The 20988-nt window shown below is 41.8% G+C and overlaps 1 protein-coding gene across 3 annotated transcripts in view; it reads left to right on the top strand.

Annotated features, from left to right (window-relative positions):
* nek7 (NIMA-related kinase 7) overlaps nucleotides 1-20988 on the top strand; it is a 70882-nt gene that overhangs the window by 28357 nt on the left and 21537 nt on the right. For 2 of the 3 annotated variants that reach the window (XM_046050798.1, XM_046050799.1), the window contains 6 exons: nucleotides 520-607; nucleotides 7203-7343; nucleotides 8259-8321; nucleotides 12143-12253; nucleotides 15643-15751; nucleotides 17192-17299. In XM_046050798.1, the coding sequence (XP_045906754.1) occupies nucleotides 554-607; nucleotides 7203-7343; nucleotides 8259-8321; nucleotides 12143-12253; nucleotides 15643-15751; nucleotides 17192-17299 (586 nt within the window). In that variant the 5' untranslated portion in view covers nucleotides 520-553. Of the gene's footprint in view, nucleotides 1-252; nucleotides 381-519; nucleotides 608-7202; nucleotides 7344-8258; nucleotides 8322-12142; nucleotides 12254-15642; nucleotides 15752-17191; nucleotides 17300-20988 lie in introns of those variants that run through there. The other variant, XM_046050800.1, reaches the window with a different exon arrangement.

Here is a 20988-nt window from a genome sequence, read left to right as displayed (position 1 = left end):
TAGGCTACATGCCAGAACGTACAATTACACAGCACCTTGGCATGCACCATACCCAGCATGCTCACCCCTGCATGACCTGTATTTTCTCAGAAAACAGAAAATTAAATGGAACTGCTTAAATGCCGGTATAACCAGGAAGTCCCATGAAAGGTTCCTTGGAGGAATTCCAAGGACATACAGACTGGCGTTATCTCTGCCTTGTTCAGATTAATATTGCTTCTTGCTTTAGCTCTGCCATGCTGCAACCTGAGAGGGACCTAGACAAAGAGTATCAAATCCACAGGCATGACGTGAGAGCCAGTTCTGCTGAAACTGGATACTCCAGCAGCCCAACCAGCACTCAATTGTTTGGTACTGAGCAACAAAGAACAGTTGTTGAGGTTATTATTTTCTGTTGTGAAATGTTATAGAATGTAGTAGTATTTTAAAGGAAAGAACTGCTGACTTTTTTGTCTGGTGATCAGTTTTGATTCAGTTAACCAGTTCTAACAAGTTCTGTTTTTTGTGTTTGATTCTCAGAGGTGCAAAGGATCAAGCTCCTAACACCGTGTATATGGACATGCAGCCACAAGGACAGCAAGCACCCATGCCAGTCTTTCAACCCCAGGTAGAGTCAACACACGCACATGAACACAAGCCAAACTACCAACCACGGTTGTGAAGTAGGGTGACCTATAAAGTGAGAAAACTGTCAGCCGCTAGTTATTTTGTCGTACCATTTATACTCCGGTCACTGAAGTTTTAAAAAAAAGTTGAAAATCAATGAGCAGTTCTGCTATATGGCAGTATTAGATTGACAGAATAGTTGCCTCAATGTGATGTATCTTGATTTTTCAGATACTTAAGTCATTGGCTTAACCAAAAACCATCATAATCAGGTCAATTTATCTATACAGTTTCCCAGTTAAATTTTTAGAGAATGTATTTTATCATGATTGTGATGTTAAATGACTAACACCACCATTAAATATGTAATTCATATGGTCCACCTGTGTTGCTAAAGGTTTTCTATTCAGTAAATCCTTTATAACGATTACATAGTGAGTGATTTTCTTAAATTAAAAAATTGTAAACTGTAGATTACTTGACAGGGGGAAAGTATTTAATAATTTATGACCATATAACCCATTTATTCATTCATTGCAAGCTCAGGATCCCACCTCCTTCACATTTTGAACTGTAAATATTCTGCATTACCTTTTCAAGTCAATCAAGTTGTGCTTCCCAGTCCGAGCATCCTTCAGACCACTGGAGCCGGTGTGTGAGATAGACAGCAGTGGATGAATGTTGAGTTGTTTCTATTGATCATAGCTCTGGAGGCTGGCAGAGCTTGGCCTCCCTGCATGCCTCCCTTGGTTCGATACAACTCAGGTTTGCTCTGTACAGATCTGGTCATTGTTGGATTTTAATACCGCCCTCCAACATCAGGCCCATTGATTTCTTTCAGGAAGGATGTTTTTGCCTCCATAACTATTGAAAAGACTTTAAACAAAGAGAATCATCCATATGCCCCAGAGTAAATTTGTTTTGTTTTTTTAAAGAAACAACACTAAAAATAGGCATGTAATCTCAGTTGTTGTTTTTCTTCCGTATGCAAGGGCACTGCAACATTAACACTGGAATTGCCAAGGGGGTTAATTTATTCTAAGATGTGTAATTGCAAAATTAAAGATAATTGGGTTGCACACAGAAGAAAGTCAGATAAAAGCTCTAATGATTAATTTCACTTAGGCAGTAACCCCCCGACACACATACACACTCAGACGCTGGATTCCACTGATCTCCCAACTGTTGATTGTGTGCTATTGTTCGGGCTTAATGATTTCTCTCTCTGTTTTTCAATCTATTTCTAGAGGTTTACATCAGTGTTCATTCCGGCCCACTTTTTGTGCTTAGGTTATTGATAGCACAGTGAACTTTCTATGTTGCGTCATGTTTTTTCACTTTCACAGAGCACATCTGAACTGATTTCACATTTAGTGAGAGAAGGAGAGGGAGAGAGCCTGTTAAAGTATGTAAATGACTGTCTAACCAGCATCCAGATGGGTGTCTTTCAACAAGTCCTGTATCTGTTTCACACTTTCCCAAGGTTGATAGCACAGGGGAAAAACCCCACCAGCCTCCTCCTCAAGAAATCTGAATTGTATATCTGATGAAGGATATTCTGTATCGCTTGCAATATCATTTCTCTTGGTCCTGGAGGTATAATGCATATGCATTAGGTAAATGAGTTGAGCTGGTAAGATGTGCATTTTTAATGGAGCATTTGCTCTTTGAGTGAGTGGGAGGGTTGGTGATGAGGCCCGCTCAGATCAGATTTTATAGTCAATGCAGAGTTTGACAGACACAGATCTGTCTGTAAGCGCTCAGACAAGGTGGTGAGGTTGTTGAGTGGATTGAGAGGAGAAGAACGAGAAGCACCTTTGGGGTGAATCCTGCCGGTTTGACTGCCTGGCTGGCTCACTGACTGGCTGAGGATGAATATTGCATGGTGCGGTGCTCAAGGGGGCAGGTGACTGGTGAGGGTGGGAGCGGGCCCCCTGCCTGCCAGTTGCACTGTCTCTTCTTGTATCCCTCCCTGTCTCTCTTGAAGGCTAAATCTACTGTAATCCGACTTATTTTCTAAACACTGTGTCCACACTAGAATGAGGTAGTTTTCGTGGAGATCCCTGTACCTAATAAAATGTTTGAAAACAAAACAAATGACAAATTCTAATCTTCATCCTTTTTCAGCTGGCAAACATTATAACTGCACCCCAGCTAAAATCTGGATAGCAGTGGGAAAGACACAGTGCAGTTATTTAGCAGGGTTTCAACTGGTTAAACCTCTGTTCTGGGCTTTAAATATACAATTGATCTTTATAAAATTTTCAGTTTTTATTGGCCAACAACTCCACAAGCAGAAAAGAGTGTTTTATCACGAGTCATAAATGCTATTAACAAGGTGATCAGTATTTTCTAGGGTACTGAACTGAATGTTGGTCAAAACAAATTTAAAGTGACTGATCATAGGGTGCCCTGGTGGCTTTAGGAATTAAGGCACTGACAATGAATGGCATCGTCCTTGGTTTGCATCTGTCCTGAGACTCTTGTTGCAAGTAATTTCCCTTTTTTCCCCTCTCCTAATTTCTTTAAAATTTTTCTAATGTTGGCTTATCTAATTGTCCCTTTTGTACCAAAATTTTTAAAAAGCTTTTCGGGTGTCTAAGTACTGGCTCAGTGTGGACAGTGTGCAAAAGTGGAGAGATGCGTTTTTTAATTTAGCCGGCTTGGTGTGGACATATCCTGAGTTTCTGTTTCTGCATCTCTCCCCGTCTCTCTCCATGGGAGACAGCACCTCTCTGCCGCTGCTGGCCTTTCTGTGGCAGCCGTTGGCACTGCTGGGCTGTCACATCACACCCTCTCCCCTCTGCTGCTTGTCTTTCCCCCTTCACTCTCTCTCCCTGTCTTCCACATTCCCTCTTCCACTCTCCATGTGTCTTGTCAGCTGTGTTTGGCAATGGTGTCATTATTGGGCAGCCCATATCACACTTCCGCCGATGAGCTGTCTCTCTGCACTCCTTCTGTCTCTCGCTCTGCCGTTCCCTCTCTCTCTCTCTCTTTCAATCCCCCTGCTAGTAAGTAGCCCATGGCGGTTGTATGTCACCTTTATACCCAAGACACGCTGTCCCTCACAGACGTTACCCATAATACCTTGCACGGCTGCCACTTAATCTCCATCCCCTCCAGCTTGTCCCCATCACCAACCAGAATGACGTGAGTGAAAAGTGTAAGCACACCACATGGTACAGCACAGAAATGTAAGTCAAGAAAAAGATGTAGAAAGTCTATATTATGAAGGTCAGAATATAGAAAGAGATGGCAATAATCAATGGGCCTAACAATAATTGTTTCTTTGTCTCGGCCTTTATTTATAGGATCGGCCTGGCATGACATTTGACATGTGACCACATATTGATACAGTCATTTATACTGGCCAATGGTAGAGAATTTAAAGGAAAGAAAAGTGATAAACAGATTTAAGGTAAATGCAGCGTTGTCTTCTGAATCATTTTATGATCAGTTATGGACACCCCAAGAAAGAATCAAACATGTACCTTTGGTAGCATTTGTGCCATGCTTATGCAAGACCTGTTCTTTTGAAAGGTCCACTAGGCAACCCTTCACCTTTGGGTTCTACCACCTTTTTTAAACATCAAAAAATCTAATTTTGATCCTTACAAGCAGTAGTCTGTATAACCCCCTCCTCCCAGTTTTGTTCAGGCACTGACCCCTGCGTCATTCAGGGTCGTTCCTCTGTGACTTCCCTTTATATGTGTGTGTGTGTGTGTGTGTGTGTGTGTGTGTGTGTGTGTTTGTTGGGGCTTTGTGTTTCAGCTGGGAGCTCCTGATTGTGTGACACCCGTGTGCGGCAGATGAGACGGCCTGTCAGTCAGCTTTGGCCTGGCTGCCCTTTGAAGGCCAGGCCAGGGGGCGAAGAGGTGCCGCAAATGGCCTGTGAAGTTTACATACACTGCCCACTGCTAAACAGATTAGCTCTAATGAAGTGTCTAATGCCGGGGCCGCTGGCTGACATAATCCTGCCTGGCAGCCCGGCCCCTTGGCTGCCAAAAAAGCCGCCCTCCCTCCAGCCCTCTCTTCCGCCCTCGCACGGCCTCTGCTGCCACCCAGGGCGACTCCACATGGGGAGGTGCCCACTGTTAATCATGCCGGACAGTGTGCGATCTGACATGCAAATGTAGGTCATTGCATATGTAAATGTGTGATTACGGGGCTGGCATGCCAGGACACATTAGCAAGACTGTGCTCTCAGCAGGCGGTTGTCACAGCGCTTTAGAGGCTCATGCTAACATTTGTCAAGCTACAACGCAGCGAATGAAAGCAATGCCCTCTTGTCCTCTCTCTCTCCTATTCTCTCTCTCTCAATTTCTCTGAATCTATACACCTTGAACTGTCCATCCTGCATCATTCTTACACAAATGCTTCTGTCACCATTATGACAAGTCATTGCACAATATGGCCACACTTAATGTGACACACCTTAGATCTTTGTATAGATTTGTATTGTGCCTCTCTTCTATGCAAGTTTTACTTTTTGTATGTAAAGTCCACACTGGAACAATATGTAACCATTGTTAAAGTATTCAGTGGTAGCTTATGGCAAAGCACTGTAGCAGTTTTTTTAGAGCTGCCGTAATGTTCAGTGATGGGTTGTGGAGCAGTGTGTCATGCTCTCTGTCAGAGTAACTCTCAGACAGCCCGGGATGATGGTGGTGTCACGCTGAAAAATGCACACACCTCGACGGTGTTAAGTGTTAATTGGACAGGGCATCTAATTGGCTAGCGCCTCTTCCTTTGTCACCCTTTTGAACTTTAAAAAACAATGAAATTCCCCTCCCCCACCTTTATGAGTCTTGTTTGGAGTCGTGCTTCCCTGTGTGTGTGTGTCTTTAGATTTGTTTATATAGTTATGGGTTAATTTTTGCTAAACATTATTCAGTCTATGGGTTAGTTTTTTCAGCATAGAGACAATTAACTGAGCTGACCATAGCACTGCACTTGAGTGTTGTCAACCGTAGACATTCAGGCTTTTGCTGTTTTAAATACATTATGAGGAGCACAAATGCATTTGATTTTGCTTTTCTTTTATTGTTTTATATCGTTGTAAATTGAATATTTTTGGCTTTACGACTGGACTACAGCCCAACATACTTCACACTTAAACTCAGTTATTCACTTGTTCCGTATTTTGGTTTGTTTTAATTGTTATTATTAACTGAATTAAAATATCATAATCTTCCTTTGTACTGACTAGGCAACTGAGGGAATCCTGTACAGCCTATCTTTGCGCTCATGGTAACTCCGTCAAACTACAAAATCCAAGTAAAGCGGTTTGAGTGTGACGACACTCCCTTCCTGTGTATTTAGTGCTTAGGAGATTCATTTGTGACCTTCTCTCCCCTCTTCATCTTCCTTCCCTCTGTCCTAAGTTGTGTGCCGCTAAGCTGCTCCCACTGCCACACTGGCAGAAGCGCTGGTGAGATGTGGCATTCTGATATCTGTCACCTTCTGTTTGCTCCCACCGACGCCTTGTACAAGTTTAGCAAAAGGCTGGAAAGGTCAAGCAGCCTGGTTGTTGCTTTTTTTCACACATCATATCCAAGGGGCTCATTCTGGTTTATTTTTGATTGTTTTTTTTAAATTTTATTTTGGGAAGGTGAGTGTCTATGGCGAGCAATGGCGAGGAGTCCTGTAGTCTGTGGCCCAGTGCCAGACAGTCAGTGATATAACTTGGCAAACAAAGGAAGAAAGAGGACTCCTGTGAACTTAAAATCAAGTCAGATGGAATGAAAAGATGCCCGGATTTATGTAATAGGGTATTTTATTTATTTTATTATATATTTTGTTTCCCCATAGAGGAATAGTTTTTTCACCTCTACTTTAGGGAGGTCAGAGTGCCGTTTAGCTACAAAACAGCACCCGTGAGGCCAGGGGTGATTAATTTGCCTGCCAAGCAGATGTAAGGTATAATTACAAGTTTACTGAACTACATAGGAACATTATCAATCCATGTAAAAATATGATAAACTGCTTACTGTATCAGATCAGAAGTTAATGTCTGGTGCCAGCATGGCAGCCACTTCCAGAAATCCTGCCAGGCCCTGCATGATGCTGCCCTGCTGCCCGTATAAAGTTAATCAGGAAATATGTTGACTTACTACTTGTGAGTTCACACTCTCGAATTGATTAGGAAAAACATTTGCAGTCCCAGACCTAGGGCTCTTTGGGTAGCATGTAAATAACAGAAAATAAGGACTTTCCTCAATCTGTAGGCTTTAGTGAGGTGATGTGGTGCTGCAGTTCAGTGTGTGCACATTCCTCAAGACCTCTCACTGCATGACACATCAGCTTAATGCCAGTCAAATCATCAGCAGCCTAGAGCAGCCTCTCAGCAAAACAAACTACAGAAGCTGGGGCCTCACCACTGTTTCACCCACATCCTTCAGCCCTCTTCCTTTCCTCTTTCAGTAATGTGGAGATAGTTGCACTTCAATGGTAAAACATGGTTACCGCAAAATGTCTGTAAATCATTTGTTTTTATTGTTTTTTCCCCTTGTAATATGTCTCTGTGTGCATATGCTGTGTGAACAAGCACGTGTCTATGTGCACAAATGTTAACAGATACTTTTTTTCCCTTTCAGAAACCATTGCAACCAGATATGGGCCATAACTCGCTGGCAAACTTTCAGATTGAGAAGAAGATTGGACGTGGTCAGTTCAGTGAGGTGTACCGGGCAAGGTACCTGTTAGACAACACGTCAGTGGCCCTTAAGAAAGTCCAGGTGAGACACAGTAATGTGTGTGACTTTGGACACCAAGTTCACCCAATATATTCAGCCAGAGGTAAATGTTGAACTCTCTAACGGCCTTTTGTCATCTATAATTATGATTTTTGTTGTCCTCATGAATGTTCGGCCCCCAGAATTTAGCACTGGAAATTGAACTCACCTGCATACAGGACAATTTACTGTAGTACAAAGTAGGAATCAGCGATTACCAGATTTCACTATTAATTGCGCTTTAAAACAGTTAATTAATCGTAACGGCTCCGCTACACAGAGTGTTTCTATTGCGGGGAACGAAACTGTTGCAACTTGCACAAAACGAAAACAAAGTTACATGAGCAGTGCACCTGAGCGTATTGTTAATACACAAATACAACTTAATAAACTTAAGCATGGTAAATCTGAAATAAATTACTTGTCAATATGCTGAAAAATGCAAGAAAGGAGTGTGACAGTCTAGGATTAACAGTTTCTTTTTATCTGTCTGTCTTTTAAATTAAACAATTGTTGTTTATACTTTTGTTTTGGTAAAGTGCAATATGAGCCTACCTTCATAATATTACTCAGTACTCTTGAATGTGCACACACACAGATACTTAGAAGTATTCACTGACTTATGCACACATACACACCACCAAGAGGATATGATGCTCTGGTTGAGCATGTATACACACACACACACACACACCTTACACAAGGATTGTACATGTTACTCAGATGGGAAACACCTGTAGTCACTCCAGCGCCACCCTCTAGATAACAGCAACCATGTTTTCTGTTTAGTGTTTTTTCCCCTTATTTTCTCTCCATCTTACCATGTCTTGAATATGTCATAACACCGCTCTCTCTCTCTCTCTCTCTCTCTCTCTCTCTCTCTCTCTCTCTCTCACTCCCCTTTTGATCTCTTGATAGATATTCGACTTGATGGATGCCAAAGCTCGGCAAGATTGCATCAAAGAGATAGATCTCCTTAAGGTAAAGAACCAGAGAAGAGGGAGACAGCGTCATGCACTGTGCTCTGTTCTCTTAGGGTGCCTCAGCTGAGACCTTCCACCACAGGAAAACAATTGATCTGCTCCAGACGGCTTGGATTTGGCTTTGTGTGCTGGTGTATAGGCACATGCACATGTGTGCATGCTTGCGTGGTTATGAATGCAGAGTATTTGTGCGCACAAGTGAGAATATGAATGAGTATGTGTGTGTGTGACTGTATAGTAAATGTGTACTACTGTCTCCTTATGTCTGTCTGTGTGTGTGTGTGTGTGTGTGTGTGTGTGTGTGTGAGGGGTGCAGGAGTGTAAAATCCCTCCAGGCTCACATTGACTCTTTTTTTTTAATGCAAAACTATTGTTTTTTTTATAATCTTTTTTAATATTTAGAGCTGGGCAACAGTCTATCAGCCTGGAAATTTAACAGCCTTTCTCATGTGTCTCTTGATGTTTTACCTCCTCCCTTTCCTAATTCTTGCTTTTTTTAATCTCCAATGGTTTCATTTATCAAACTACCATAAACATGTGTCAGTTAGGTTGCTCTCAAATACTAATGAACAAACTAATGACAGCTTCAATATCTCACCCTGTCTGCAAGATCCTAGATGTGTGTCAGAGTTGTGTGTGTTTGTGACTTGATTATGTGCATGTGTGCATTCATGCATTCCTGGTAGTGTTTCCCTCTATATATGAAGCCTTTCTGCACGTGTGTGTGCGCACTGCAGGCAGTTTGAGCACATGCACACGCTCATCCACACGCTCACATGTACACATTAGAGGAAAGTAAACAAAACCAATTAGTATGTTTCAAACACATCAGCAAAACTCCCGAGGCTCTTGGGCCAATCAAAGACAACGATACTCGATGCAGGCGAGACAGTGTAGAGTGCTGTAATCTGAGTAGCAGATCATTGACTTGATGGCAAAAGACAGCAGGGTTCTCCCGGATCCGTAGCTCTGACCTCCTAAGAGGGTTCAAGGCAGGGTTAAATGTCACACTCTGTCAGGTGACTATGTATCTCATCTCCTTTATGAATCTCCCACATTTCCTTTAGTTCTCTCTCATAGTATGGATCTTCTTTCTCCATACCTTTTTTTCAGTGTCTTGTCTTTTCTGTCTAATCACCCAGTTTCTATGTCGTTCCATCCATTTCTCCTCCTTTCCCTCTCCCTGCTCGTCTTCCCCTCTCAGAGCTTTTTGTTCCGGTCTTTTCATCCTGTAAGCTGCTAGTGAACATAGAAGTTATGCCCAGCCCTTCGCTGCCCAGCCAGTCTGATAATAAAGGGCTGAGTGTGTGTGAGAGAGAGACAGACCTTCTTCCTTATCCCCCACTAGACAGGCCAACAGGGGACACAGCCAAATCAGAATAATGAGAGGCACACTGGCATGGACCGACTGGAATGACACACACACATAATGCCGCGTGATCTCTCTCACACACACACACACACACACACACACACACACACACACACACACACACACACACACACACACACACACACACACACAGACTCAGACTCAGACTCAGTCATGGCCTTTCAGCAGTCTGCTGTTTTATTTGTTTGTCTGTTTGTTTTTGCTCATTCATCTGTATTTTCCTGTTCTGACATGATGATTTCAACTTCAGAATCTCACTTCTCACTCTGTCCTTTTGTCTAAATCCTCGCTGATGGGAATGTTGGTTGCAGAAATAGCCTGCTCCCTGCCAATCTGCTAGTTTCACCATTCTTGAAATCCCACAGCTGTGTATTTCTCTCGCTTGTGGTTACTATCAAGCCTGGATTGTATTCTGAAGACTAATGATCTGCCCTAATCAGCACTGAAAAGCTGTAATGATGTCTCTGTGTTTGCTTGCTTCTGTTTTGTGTGTTATGTGTTTCTATAAAAATGTGTGGGGGGGTGTGTGTGGCGGTGGGGGGTGGGGGTGTTCAGGGTCCTACATCTGATTAGATTATACCAGCACAGTTTACTGGCAAGACAGAGAACTGGCAGCAACCAGTGTCATTTAACCTGATACAAGTTTAGTAGATATTATATGTTTCTCTTTTAATGGACAAACAACACAAAATTTTATATTTTCTCATTTCTTATTCAGTGAATTGATATCAGGATGTCAGGAAACACAAGACATCCATTTCTGATGGTGATGGACATTAGAAGTTGCTATTATATAGTCTTTTTCAGCTGAAGTACACAAGATTGTAAATTTTTTTAAATATCTATTGTTCAGATTCCTACCAGCTAGAAAGCAAACTTTCTATGAGGATGTAATTCCCTTTTATAAATACAGTGGAACCTAATTTATTATCATGCTTAATTTTGTACCATCAGATTGCATTAGTCAGTAGCTTGTTTTTCTTTGAAACACATCATCAGCTCACCAAATATATCACATAGTCTTGCATGATTATGTAATTAAACACCAGTGTGTGTAATTACTTAATCATTAAAGACTCTATGATGTAATATTTCCCAATAAGTGATTGTTTTATTGCAGAAGGCTCTCTTCCATCATTTATATAAACATCTGCATGCAAACATATCTCTTTATTTCTCTGTATCCTCTGCCTGAGGTTCAATTTGTGGAAGAGGAGTGGGTTGGTGCAGGGGGGGTGGTGGTGGTGGTGGGGGCACTTGTCATTACTCCCTGGCAGTGCTACAGTGTGGAGCTGTGCAGAACTGTCACTCTGAGCCAAAAATACATCTGGCAAGAGAGGACAAGGAAGGGAGAAGGAAGGATGGAGACATGAGGAAGGGAAAGAGAGAACGAATGAGAAAGGGGATTGTAGAGGGATGGAGATGGAGTGGAGAGTGTAGTGTTGCGCAGTGTACTGTACTGTGTTCTCCTTTCCCCTCTTCTTGGCATCATCCGGAGCATGAACATTTCTTTAATCACAGCAGAGAAAGCAGAGCGGAGCCGAGTGGAGGACGCGTGTCACACTGCTCAGTCTGCTCGCATCACACCCCCCCCACCCCCTCTTTCCCCTCCTCGACATTGCCACACCACACAGCTCCATGTCTCCAGCTTTCCACATATCACCATCTCTCCCTGCTTCCTCCTCCTTTCTCTAACTGTGCTCACCTTATCCCTCTCCTATTGTTTTTTTCCCCCTTCCTCACCTTTGTTCTCTTTCCCTACCTCTTCACCTCGCCCTGTCTCCATCATTCCTTTTGCTCATCTGTGTGACTGTGTCATTTGTTTCTTTCCCTTCATTGCGCCTCCCTCCCTCTCTTCCCCTTCTCTCTCTTTGCTCTGGATGAATAGAGACTTTTTGTTTACTACAGGGAATGCTGTTCCTGCCTTATTGACCAACCAACAGGAAGAAATATCAGCCAGAGATGAGCCTGGGTGCTTGTTGTTCTGACTGCCAGCCATGTCAGCCTGTCAGGCGTGTGTGTGTCTCACACATGGGTTGTTGTCATCACAGACAGAGGGGTTGTTGTGACATGTCACCCAGCTTTGTCACACTGGAGGACAAAACTGTCTCATTAGGTCCACACTTACCAAATATGGATCCCAAATACAGATTAAACTGTTGTTGTTTTAATTGCTGGTGAAAGTGTGGAGGATTGCACAACTCGTGACATGAACCTGTTTCTTTGTTGATAGTGTTGTTTTGATATAAATTGTGCAAAAAGTTTACAAGATGATGCTTCTGTCTGTAGCTTCTGCAAGGAATGATTTTCTCTCTTGGATTAGGTAGTGTCACTGTGGAAGCTCTTAATGTGACAAGTGTCACCACCATGTCTTCTGTTCGCCTTTTCTTTCCATCTCCATGACATGTCTTTTTTTTCTCCCACAGCAATTGAACCACCCCAATGTGATAAAGTACCATGCGTCTTTTATTGAGGACAATGAGCTGAACATAGTCCTGGAGCTAGCGGATGCAGGGGACCTCTCGCGTATGATCAAGGTAATGAACTCCCCGCAGCAGCAAACCTACTAGCTAACACTCAATTGATGTGGTCATGTAATACTTAAAGTAACACTCAACCACAAGAACCTTAAAGGACACAGAATCAAACATGAAACTATACATTGTCTTGGTTGATCAGATAAACCAAAAATCCACTATTTGATTATTATGAAGGAAAATTACGGTATATCTAATATCTGACTAAATAATAGCCAGTCCAACACCATATCACACATTTGGCGTCAAAAGATGACGTGGCCTTTTAGAACTGAAGGAATGGTGGCAGGAGGTCTGTGGTTTGTGGTTATTGCAGGATTTTGAGTACCTGGACGCTGAGTCAATCTGAATCATCCATTCCGTGCTGAAACAAAAAAAAAACAACTAATATAAAGCCTCATGCAACCCCCTTTAATCCCAGTAGTCTGTGTTGATGTGCATACACTGTGAAAAGGAAGTTGTTAAGAATCACGTAATAATTAATGGTCTTTAAGTTCCAGCATGTGTTGAATGTAGGGGGTATGTGAACATATACTGAGCACATCTTATCTGGCTTTAATCTGACGTTTTCCTCATATCTTTTACATACTAAATCTTGAGGTGAGGAATTTACGACAAAAGCTGTTATTTGTGGTATTATTATAATGAAGGTTTTTAGGAAACTTGAGGTTTGAATAGTTTTTATTCTCATGTACATTATTTTTGTCCTAATATTGGCCACAAAAAAAATATGCCCAGCTTTTCATCCTGGCTAGATTTCCCTAAGAAAAAACATATAACCAATAACATCACCATTGGTCAAAATAGAAGGAAATGTATATTAGAATAAAGTAAGATTAAATTAAGCCACATGCATGTATCAAGGTGACCATGTCTTAAACCGAGATCAACAAGGGTTTTTGTGGGGGGATGATGATGTTGTTGAAACTGGAGCAGAAAAATGAGCAGAAAAACGTTCGAAAGTGGTAGTGATTATATCCCAGGCTCACCATGTTATTCGTCTTTCAGTTAGACCAAACCCCAAGTTATTATAAAAACCTGCCAGTATAGCAAATTAGTGATGTACATGTAAAAAACCTGGGCTTCTTCCATGCATAAATGATGCCGCGGCGTTGTATCGGCACAGCTCGACAAGCTGTTTGCAGTCAAACTCAGCAGCTCCGCATCCGCACAGTTCAACACAGCAAATTAGGAGAGGCGAGGATTAGCGGTACAAGAGAATGAACATGGCAGGCACAGCACACACACATAGACCAGTGATATATATCCATTACACATGCACACTAACACACACTGAATACATACATATGGTGTACTGTTGAGGCAAAGACTGTGCAGACACAACCATGGACACACACACACACACACACACACACACACACACACACACACACACACACACACACACACACACACACACACACTTGTTCAGATATGCACGTTACAAAGCACCCTGAAGAGGTAAGACAACAGAGCATCACTACTATCTTAGCTAAGCTACAAAGGATGCTGGGAGCATTCAGGCTGCATCCTTATGGCTGCTGACAACATACAGTCATACACGCAAGTACACGCCTCTCCTCTGCACCATTTGTCTCCTGCACCGTTCTAAAGGATTTGTTTTTTAATGTAACAGTGGCAGTCCAGAGGTGCGTGCCATGGATTAACCCCCCCTTCAGGGCCATAATGTGACGTAAACACATCCGTACACTGTGCCATATGTAAAACAGAACCCCCCATGCAGAAATTTAACATTTTTTATTCTTTTTGATTTCTCGTCCTCTACTCTGCTCTCTTCTCCTTTTCTCTCCCTCCCTCATTCTCTATTACACTCTCTCTCTCTGACCATCTCAGAATTCAAATGAAATCAAATGGTCCTTGATTTGCATGCACTTACAGAATATTGCATGTGCAGTGTTTGCTGTTAAAGGCAGAGAAGAGGGTGGTGGTGGTGTTGGTGGGTGTCTATGAGCTCCCCCATTGACATCAAACAGTCCTCTGATATGGAAATGGGAGGGCAAGGGAAGAATGGCTTCTCAACTAAGGCTTTGTTTGGATGTAGGCCAAGGTCTATCCCTCCCTCTTTCCATCTATCTTTCGCTATCCCTCTTTTTCACTCAAACCATTCTCTCCATTTTCTGTATCTCTTCCTATCACCTACAACCTTTCCATTACTTCCTTCCATTGTTCGACTATTTGCTGTCTCGCCATCCATCTAAGTTTTTTTCCCTGATTCTGCCTCTCTTGCTCTCTCTCACATTGTTTAGTAGGGCTATGGGCCAGTAATTTTAACAGTCCTGTCCTTTCTCCTCCTTGACCTCTAACCTCACTAGAGACTACAGGTTACTCTGTTTTTATATTGTCAGAGTTTGTGGCTGATGCACAATCAGTTTAGACAGGTACTTCTAATAGACTGTAAGCCGATTATGATACCGATGCATAAATATGAACGTTCAGGTGGTATGCAAAATGTACGTGCATATAGTACAAACATACGTGTGTGTCAAGAAGACAAGATATGGTCAGGGATGTTCCTTCTTTACTCAGTTAATGTTTTAATGTAGTTACTTCCCTGTAGATGACCTGGAAATCACTCATTGTGCTGTTGCTATGTTTTTCAAAGTAACAGTATCTGCTAAATGCTTACATAGTAATTGTCATGTGCAGGACTTCCGTTCAAGCTGGCTAACCAGGTTTCCAGGTACCAGGTGTCCAGGTTTTTCTTACTTGCAAATGGAACCATGAAGACACCCCATAGCCAGACTTCTTACATCTCCTTAGTCTGCTGTTGGAGGAGGAGTTATTATGATCACTTGTTGACTGTTGTCACTATGGATCAATAAGCCATTATGCCTAAACTGAAGCTCTGTCATCATTGTGGCTTTTGTGGATATGGACCACACTCTGATGATCCAGAACGACTCACTCGCCCCCCCCCCAAAAAAAAAAATCTAGTAAAAATGACTGGAACCACTGTGCCACTGAAATCTGTACGTAACAAAAGAGCTGTGTGCCAGATGGGAGAGTTTTGGAAGGTACCACAGATATATTCTCTGTTCCTAAGAATGCATATGCTTTCCATTGTAGGCCAGATAGAAAATGAGACGGGGCTTGGTTAGGCAAGGGACAGACCAAGAGGAGAGTGGTCTGGGTTCCATTAACAGTGGAGTCAGAACTAGAGACTGAGGCTGGAGATGGATGCTGTATAAACACATTCACATAAACACATTGCTACCATCTTAAAATGCATCCTTTCCCATCCCTATTAAAATATTTTATTTGTTCCCTCTTTCAGGTATGCTAATGTTGCTTTGATTTTCTAATTTGGATGTTTCTTTTTGTGTGTGTGTTTGTGTGTCTGTGCGTGTTTGCTCGCATTTACTTTACAGCACTTTAAGAAGCAGAGGAGGCTTATCCCTGAGAGAACAGTGTGGAAGTACTTTGTCCAGCTCTGCAGTGCGCTTGAACATATGCACTCCCGGAGAGTCATGCACAGAGGTAGCGATGATGTGCACACACAGACATACTGTACATAAACATACACTCACACATATATTTGACTCATTCGTTCATTATAATAAGATAATCAATAGATTCTATTCAATCTGGACAAGTCTGAGCCACCATGAATGTTTTGAAAAAGTTGTACTAATGGAAGAGTACCAATAGAGACTTATAGACATGCTGCAACTGCTCACATATCTTTTCCACCTCCTGTTAATGTGACATATTAACAAGAAAAGCAATAGAATCAAACAAGTAGTTACTTTTCCAGAGCATGACATTTGAGTAAACCACAAAAAGATACGATTAATTATGTGAATAAAGTCTCAAAGCATAGGACCAATTACAAACTCTGACATTAGCCCTTGAAAACACATTCTTTTCACATTTAAACACTTTCATATTATCTAGCTTGCTTTTCTTGGTATCATGTTTTTCATTATGGTGTGTGTGTTGGGTGGAGGGGAAGCTATCTAGTGGATGCTTGGCCTTAACAAAGTCTCTTAAACCTCAGATGACATAACATATGGTCCTGAATGGACCAAATACGGGACGAATAACCAAAACAGTCTTTGCTTGCAGCTGCATTACCACACACCAGTAGTGAGGTGTGTTGTTTTTATGTTATTTTAATTATGAATGTTTAATAGCATACAAAATTGAACTGCAACCAATATATGTCTGGAATTTGAGGAAATAATCTTAAGTTGCTATGTACTGCTACTTTACTGTGTCAAGTTAACAGAATAAAACGTCTAGTATGGACCCCTTAAGTCCTGAAAAACGGAACATAAAGTCAGTGAATTTTCTTCAGTGTGAACGACCTTGTTGCATACGACAGAAGGCTTAAGTGTAGGTGTTAAACAACGCATAGACCAGAGAACAGTGTTTATGGGCACACATGCTTTCAGTAGGGCCCAGTCAAATCAGGTCCTGGATTCATGTGCATAGGCTGCTGCATAGGTGCACACACAACCGTGCACACACACACACACTCAACTACAGGTGGTATACTTCCGTTGGACTGACTCTGATTAGGGCACAGGGACACTAATGAACCCTGAGCTCTGGGCTTTAATGACCACTTAGCAGAGACCGCCTATTCAAAAGCCGCTTACAGTTATATTGGAGAAGTAAATTTCAAAGGCTGATGCGGAACACATTAACATTACCTTAGAAAAAGCATCAGAAATGGTTTGCTGACACCCACACTAATGGAAATTAATATTTTCAATAATATCATGTCCACTCTATCACAGTGCACATTCACTTTTTTTTCTATATGATCATGTCTCCACACCGTAAGCATTGCTGCCCATCACATTTTCTGTCAATAATGTAACATTCATATTGGCGATTTAAACAGTCAGCTTGATTTTTGCATGCAACCAACCACTATATCTCTTCTTATCTCTTCAACTCATTCTTCTCCAGACATCAAGCCAGCCAATGTCTTCATCACAGCTACAGGGGTAGTGAAACTAGGAGACTTGGGACTGGGACGATTCTTCAGCTCCAAAACAACCGCTGCTCACTCACTAGGTAATTTACAACTGTCTATATATATGTGGATATACACACAAACACACACACACTTGTGAACACACAAATGCACACTTAGACACAGTGGCCCCCAGTAATCACCCAGTGTTGGATGTGTTTCATTAGGCACGGTGAGCCAAGAGCCATGTGTCATTTAGCTATGCTCCTTGGCCAAGGCTGTGCCCACCACCTTCATAGGCCACTTAGCTACTTCCTGTTGCCTTGACCTTTAAACCTAACACAGATGAATGCTGGGCAGAGGCCTTCGACACACAGCTCTGATTGTGACTGTGTGCCATAAAACAAGCCAGCCAACTTTACAACCGCGGTTATTGTCGGATTTGATGGGTGTGTTTGTCACTTGTGGGAAATGAAATCATATAACATATTTTTTGTTCAAAGAAGTGAGAAATGTATCCAAAGAATTGCCACAATGATTAAGACTCCTCCATTTGGCTTAGTTTAAGACTTAACCCAAAAAAATAAGTGTGCTAAATCTGAGACTGTACAAAGTGACAAACAGAACGGTACCACATGTTTAAATGCATTCTTTAACACATAAGGTGTTTAATGACTCTGGGCCTCGTACTGTAAATCTTCAGGATAAGCCTGTAACTTTAAGAAGAGAGTGAAACAACATTTAAGTGATTATTGATTTCCACAGGAATAGACATAGATGTTTGAACCAAGCTTCAAGCTTTGACCTGTCATTGAAAGCCTGTAGCTTGTCTCACTTTACAGGAGACATGGGGTTTAACACAAATACACACAGAGACTCAACATACATACACATCTACCTCAGTTCAAGGGTGTCCTAGTGTTTAAAACACATGCATACCTATTAACAATTTGTTAACAACCTGTTCCTACCAGCCCTCATCACTGTGCCCTATTGTTAAAGTCTCTCCATTCCTGCACCTTTTTATGTTGCTTAACATCACAGTGCATAACGCTGCAAAGTCTAGTAAAAGACCGGGCGTCATGGATATATTGTAATGAACTGAACATGTTAGAGATGAGTCCATAAAAATACTAAAAGCTTTCAAGAAATCATCAAATCAGTATCAGAAAATTATGTATTCTGCTGTTCTGTTCAAGGCACAATTTTAAACCACCACCATGTCTTGAGAAATGAGGATAGGGCATCCTGAAGATTGTCCTTTAATAACAGCAAATTCAGTGAAAAATCCCACCAAACAAGCACAGTTTTCTATATTTATGTGCTCTCCTCAGTCACTGACTACTTTTTAAGGCTAACAAAAATATGTTTCCGGATAGCGGAATTGTGTGGTTATTTTGTGTTAGTAATATTTAAATGACTCTCTTTATTACTGACATTGACAGTTCAATGTCCAATATTACACAGTAAATTGTATTTGAGATGGTTAAACTGGTTTCAAGCCTATAGAGGTACTTGAAGGTGCTGTGCCTCTGCAATTTGAGCTGCTTTATGATGGAAAAAGTAGAAAAATGAATTCTACAGACAAATATAAACGCTATCATTTGCACTGTCTCACTTCCTTATGTCAAACTGTTATTACCACAAACAGCATGCTATTCTCAGCCCCTGTACAGCAGCAGCCCTGCTTTTGAGAAAGTGTGAATCACATGATCAACTCAACAGAAGCCCTATCAACTAAGCAGCCTGCAGTGCCAGCAGAGCCGGCTGAAAGCGTCTGTGATTGCTCATTAAATGTTGAGTCCACAGCACCCTCTTTAGGCTGACAGGGGACAGGCAGCCCCATAAGCAAAGGGGTCAACTGGAATGCTCTTATCATCAATCTGAAGCAATCAAGACTGCTTTTTTAATTATCGTGAAACTACACATATCACAGTGCAAAATTTCTTCCAGTGCAGAGTAAATGCGCGGCCATGTGTATTTTTTTTAAATAGATGCATTGATTTAGAACAGCTTACACTGACCCTGAGATACAGTAACTCACCCCAAATAAACTTGTGCGAATTATGTGATTTTGTAATGATACATTTTATATGCAGTTGTGTGACCTTCTCTCTTGCTACTGTTTCTCTGTCTTACTTGTCGGCATTTCTCCTTCTCTCTGTCCTTCCCTCTGGTACTTTGACTTTTAGTTGGAGAGAAAAACAAAGGTTGGGGGTGTAGAGAGAAGGTGTAAGAAAACTAGAGTTAAAGAATGAAAGACAGCACACACAGTGAGAGAGAGTGAAGAGTCAGAGAGGGGGGAGAAAGCAATATGTCATAAAAAGAAAGGAGCATAAGAATTAGAAGAACAGGTGACAAAGAAACAGAAAAAGAAGGGTAGAATGTGTCGGGTGCGAGAGAAGAGAATGTGACAATGACACAGGAAAAAAAAGAAAAGCTGAGAAAGAAAAAGTTAGAAGGAGCGAGAGAAAGAAAGAGGAGCGAATATGACAATGTGACAGAAAAAAAGGAAGGAAAAAAGTAAAGTGAGAGAGAGGGATGGAAAGAAAGAATGTGAGGAAGAGCTGTGTGTGCATGCATGCAGTCGCGTGCCAGCGTGGGTCTGTAATGAGCCCAGCCACCCAGCTGAACAGTAGAGCAGGGTGGTGGAGATGAGATGGAGGTCCAGGCATACAGCCTGTCAGCTTCCAGGCTTTCAACTCAGCCGCTCAGCAGCCTGCAGTCACACACACACAGACACAGACACACACACACACACAGACACACACACAGTTTTTTTTGTCTCTTACACACTCTTGCACACACTATAGAGACACATAGACTCTTTGTCTCCTATATAGATGTATGTATGCACAGGGATGCATGTGCATGTCCTAATCCATATGGGCTTGAATGCATGCGCACACACACACATTCAGGGGCAGATAATCGCGCACATTCACATAGATTTACAGCATACATGCACACCAACAGACACACACTCAGTGACACATATACATCTACTTTCTGGGACATGAGACTGACAAGAGTACACACAGGCGTGCAAAAGACACCACTACACACACTCTGCTTTTCAGTGCTAAGGATGGGTACATAGGGTTATGGCAAGAGTTGGATTAAAGAGATAAAGAACAAAAGAACGGTAGTAACAGGAAAGCTGATGCAATCATTAGAGAAATGAGAGACTAGCCACTTGGCAGTAATACGTACTATATTATACCTGCAATTAACACCTGTAATGAGAGAGGTGTTAACAATGAGTTCTGGGGGAAAGAACAAGATGGAAGCAGAACGACTTTGGGGAGGCTGATGTTTGAAATAATTACGACAATTTCAACATGTGTGTGTGTGTATATATAAAGACTCAGTTATCTTATAAAGACAAGCAAGCCAGTTGTGAAACCGAGAGGGGCAGGAGGAGAGCCAAATGGGGGGTGAGGGCTCAGCAGGACATGTAGAAAACCAAGAAAAATATAACATGAATATAAGTAAATCCAGAGAACGCCTTCTGATTCTGAGATTAAGTCCGTTATGGCTGTGCTGCTACCTGCAACTTTAACCCTTATTTGTTAAAACAGTACATAATAGAGCAGAGATTTCCAAAACTCCTGACCTGGGTCTGAATGAGAAATTCAATCATAGCCTTTGAGATTCTAGCAGTATCTTGCTTGCTGTTTGAAGTACAGAAATGTAAAACTGGTAATAGAGAGATTAGAGAAGGCCTACACCATTACTGGGAGCCCTTTATGAAATACTTCAGTGTTTAAATGGTCCTATAAAATCTTTG

The sequence above is a fragment of the Micropterus dolomieu genome, linkage group LG05 (genome assembly GCF_021292245.1).
Source record: "Micropterus dolomieu isolate WLL.071019.BEF.003 ecotype Adirondacks linkage group LG05, ASM2129224v1, whole genome shotgun sequence".
Classification (NCBI taxonomy): domain Eukaryota; kingdom Metazoa; phylum Chordata; class Actinopteri; order Centrarchiformes; family Centrarchidae; genus Micropterus; species Micropterus dolomieu.
This window is presented reverse-complemented; position numbering and strand designations above follow the sequence as displayed.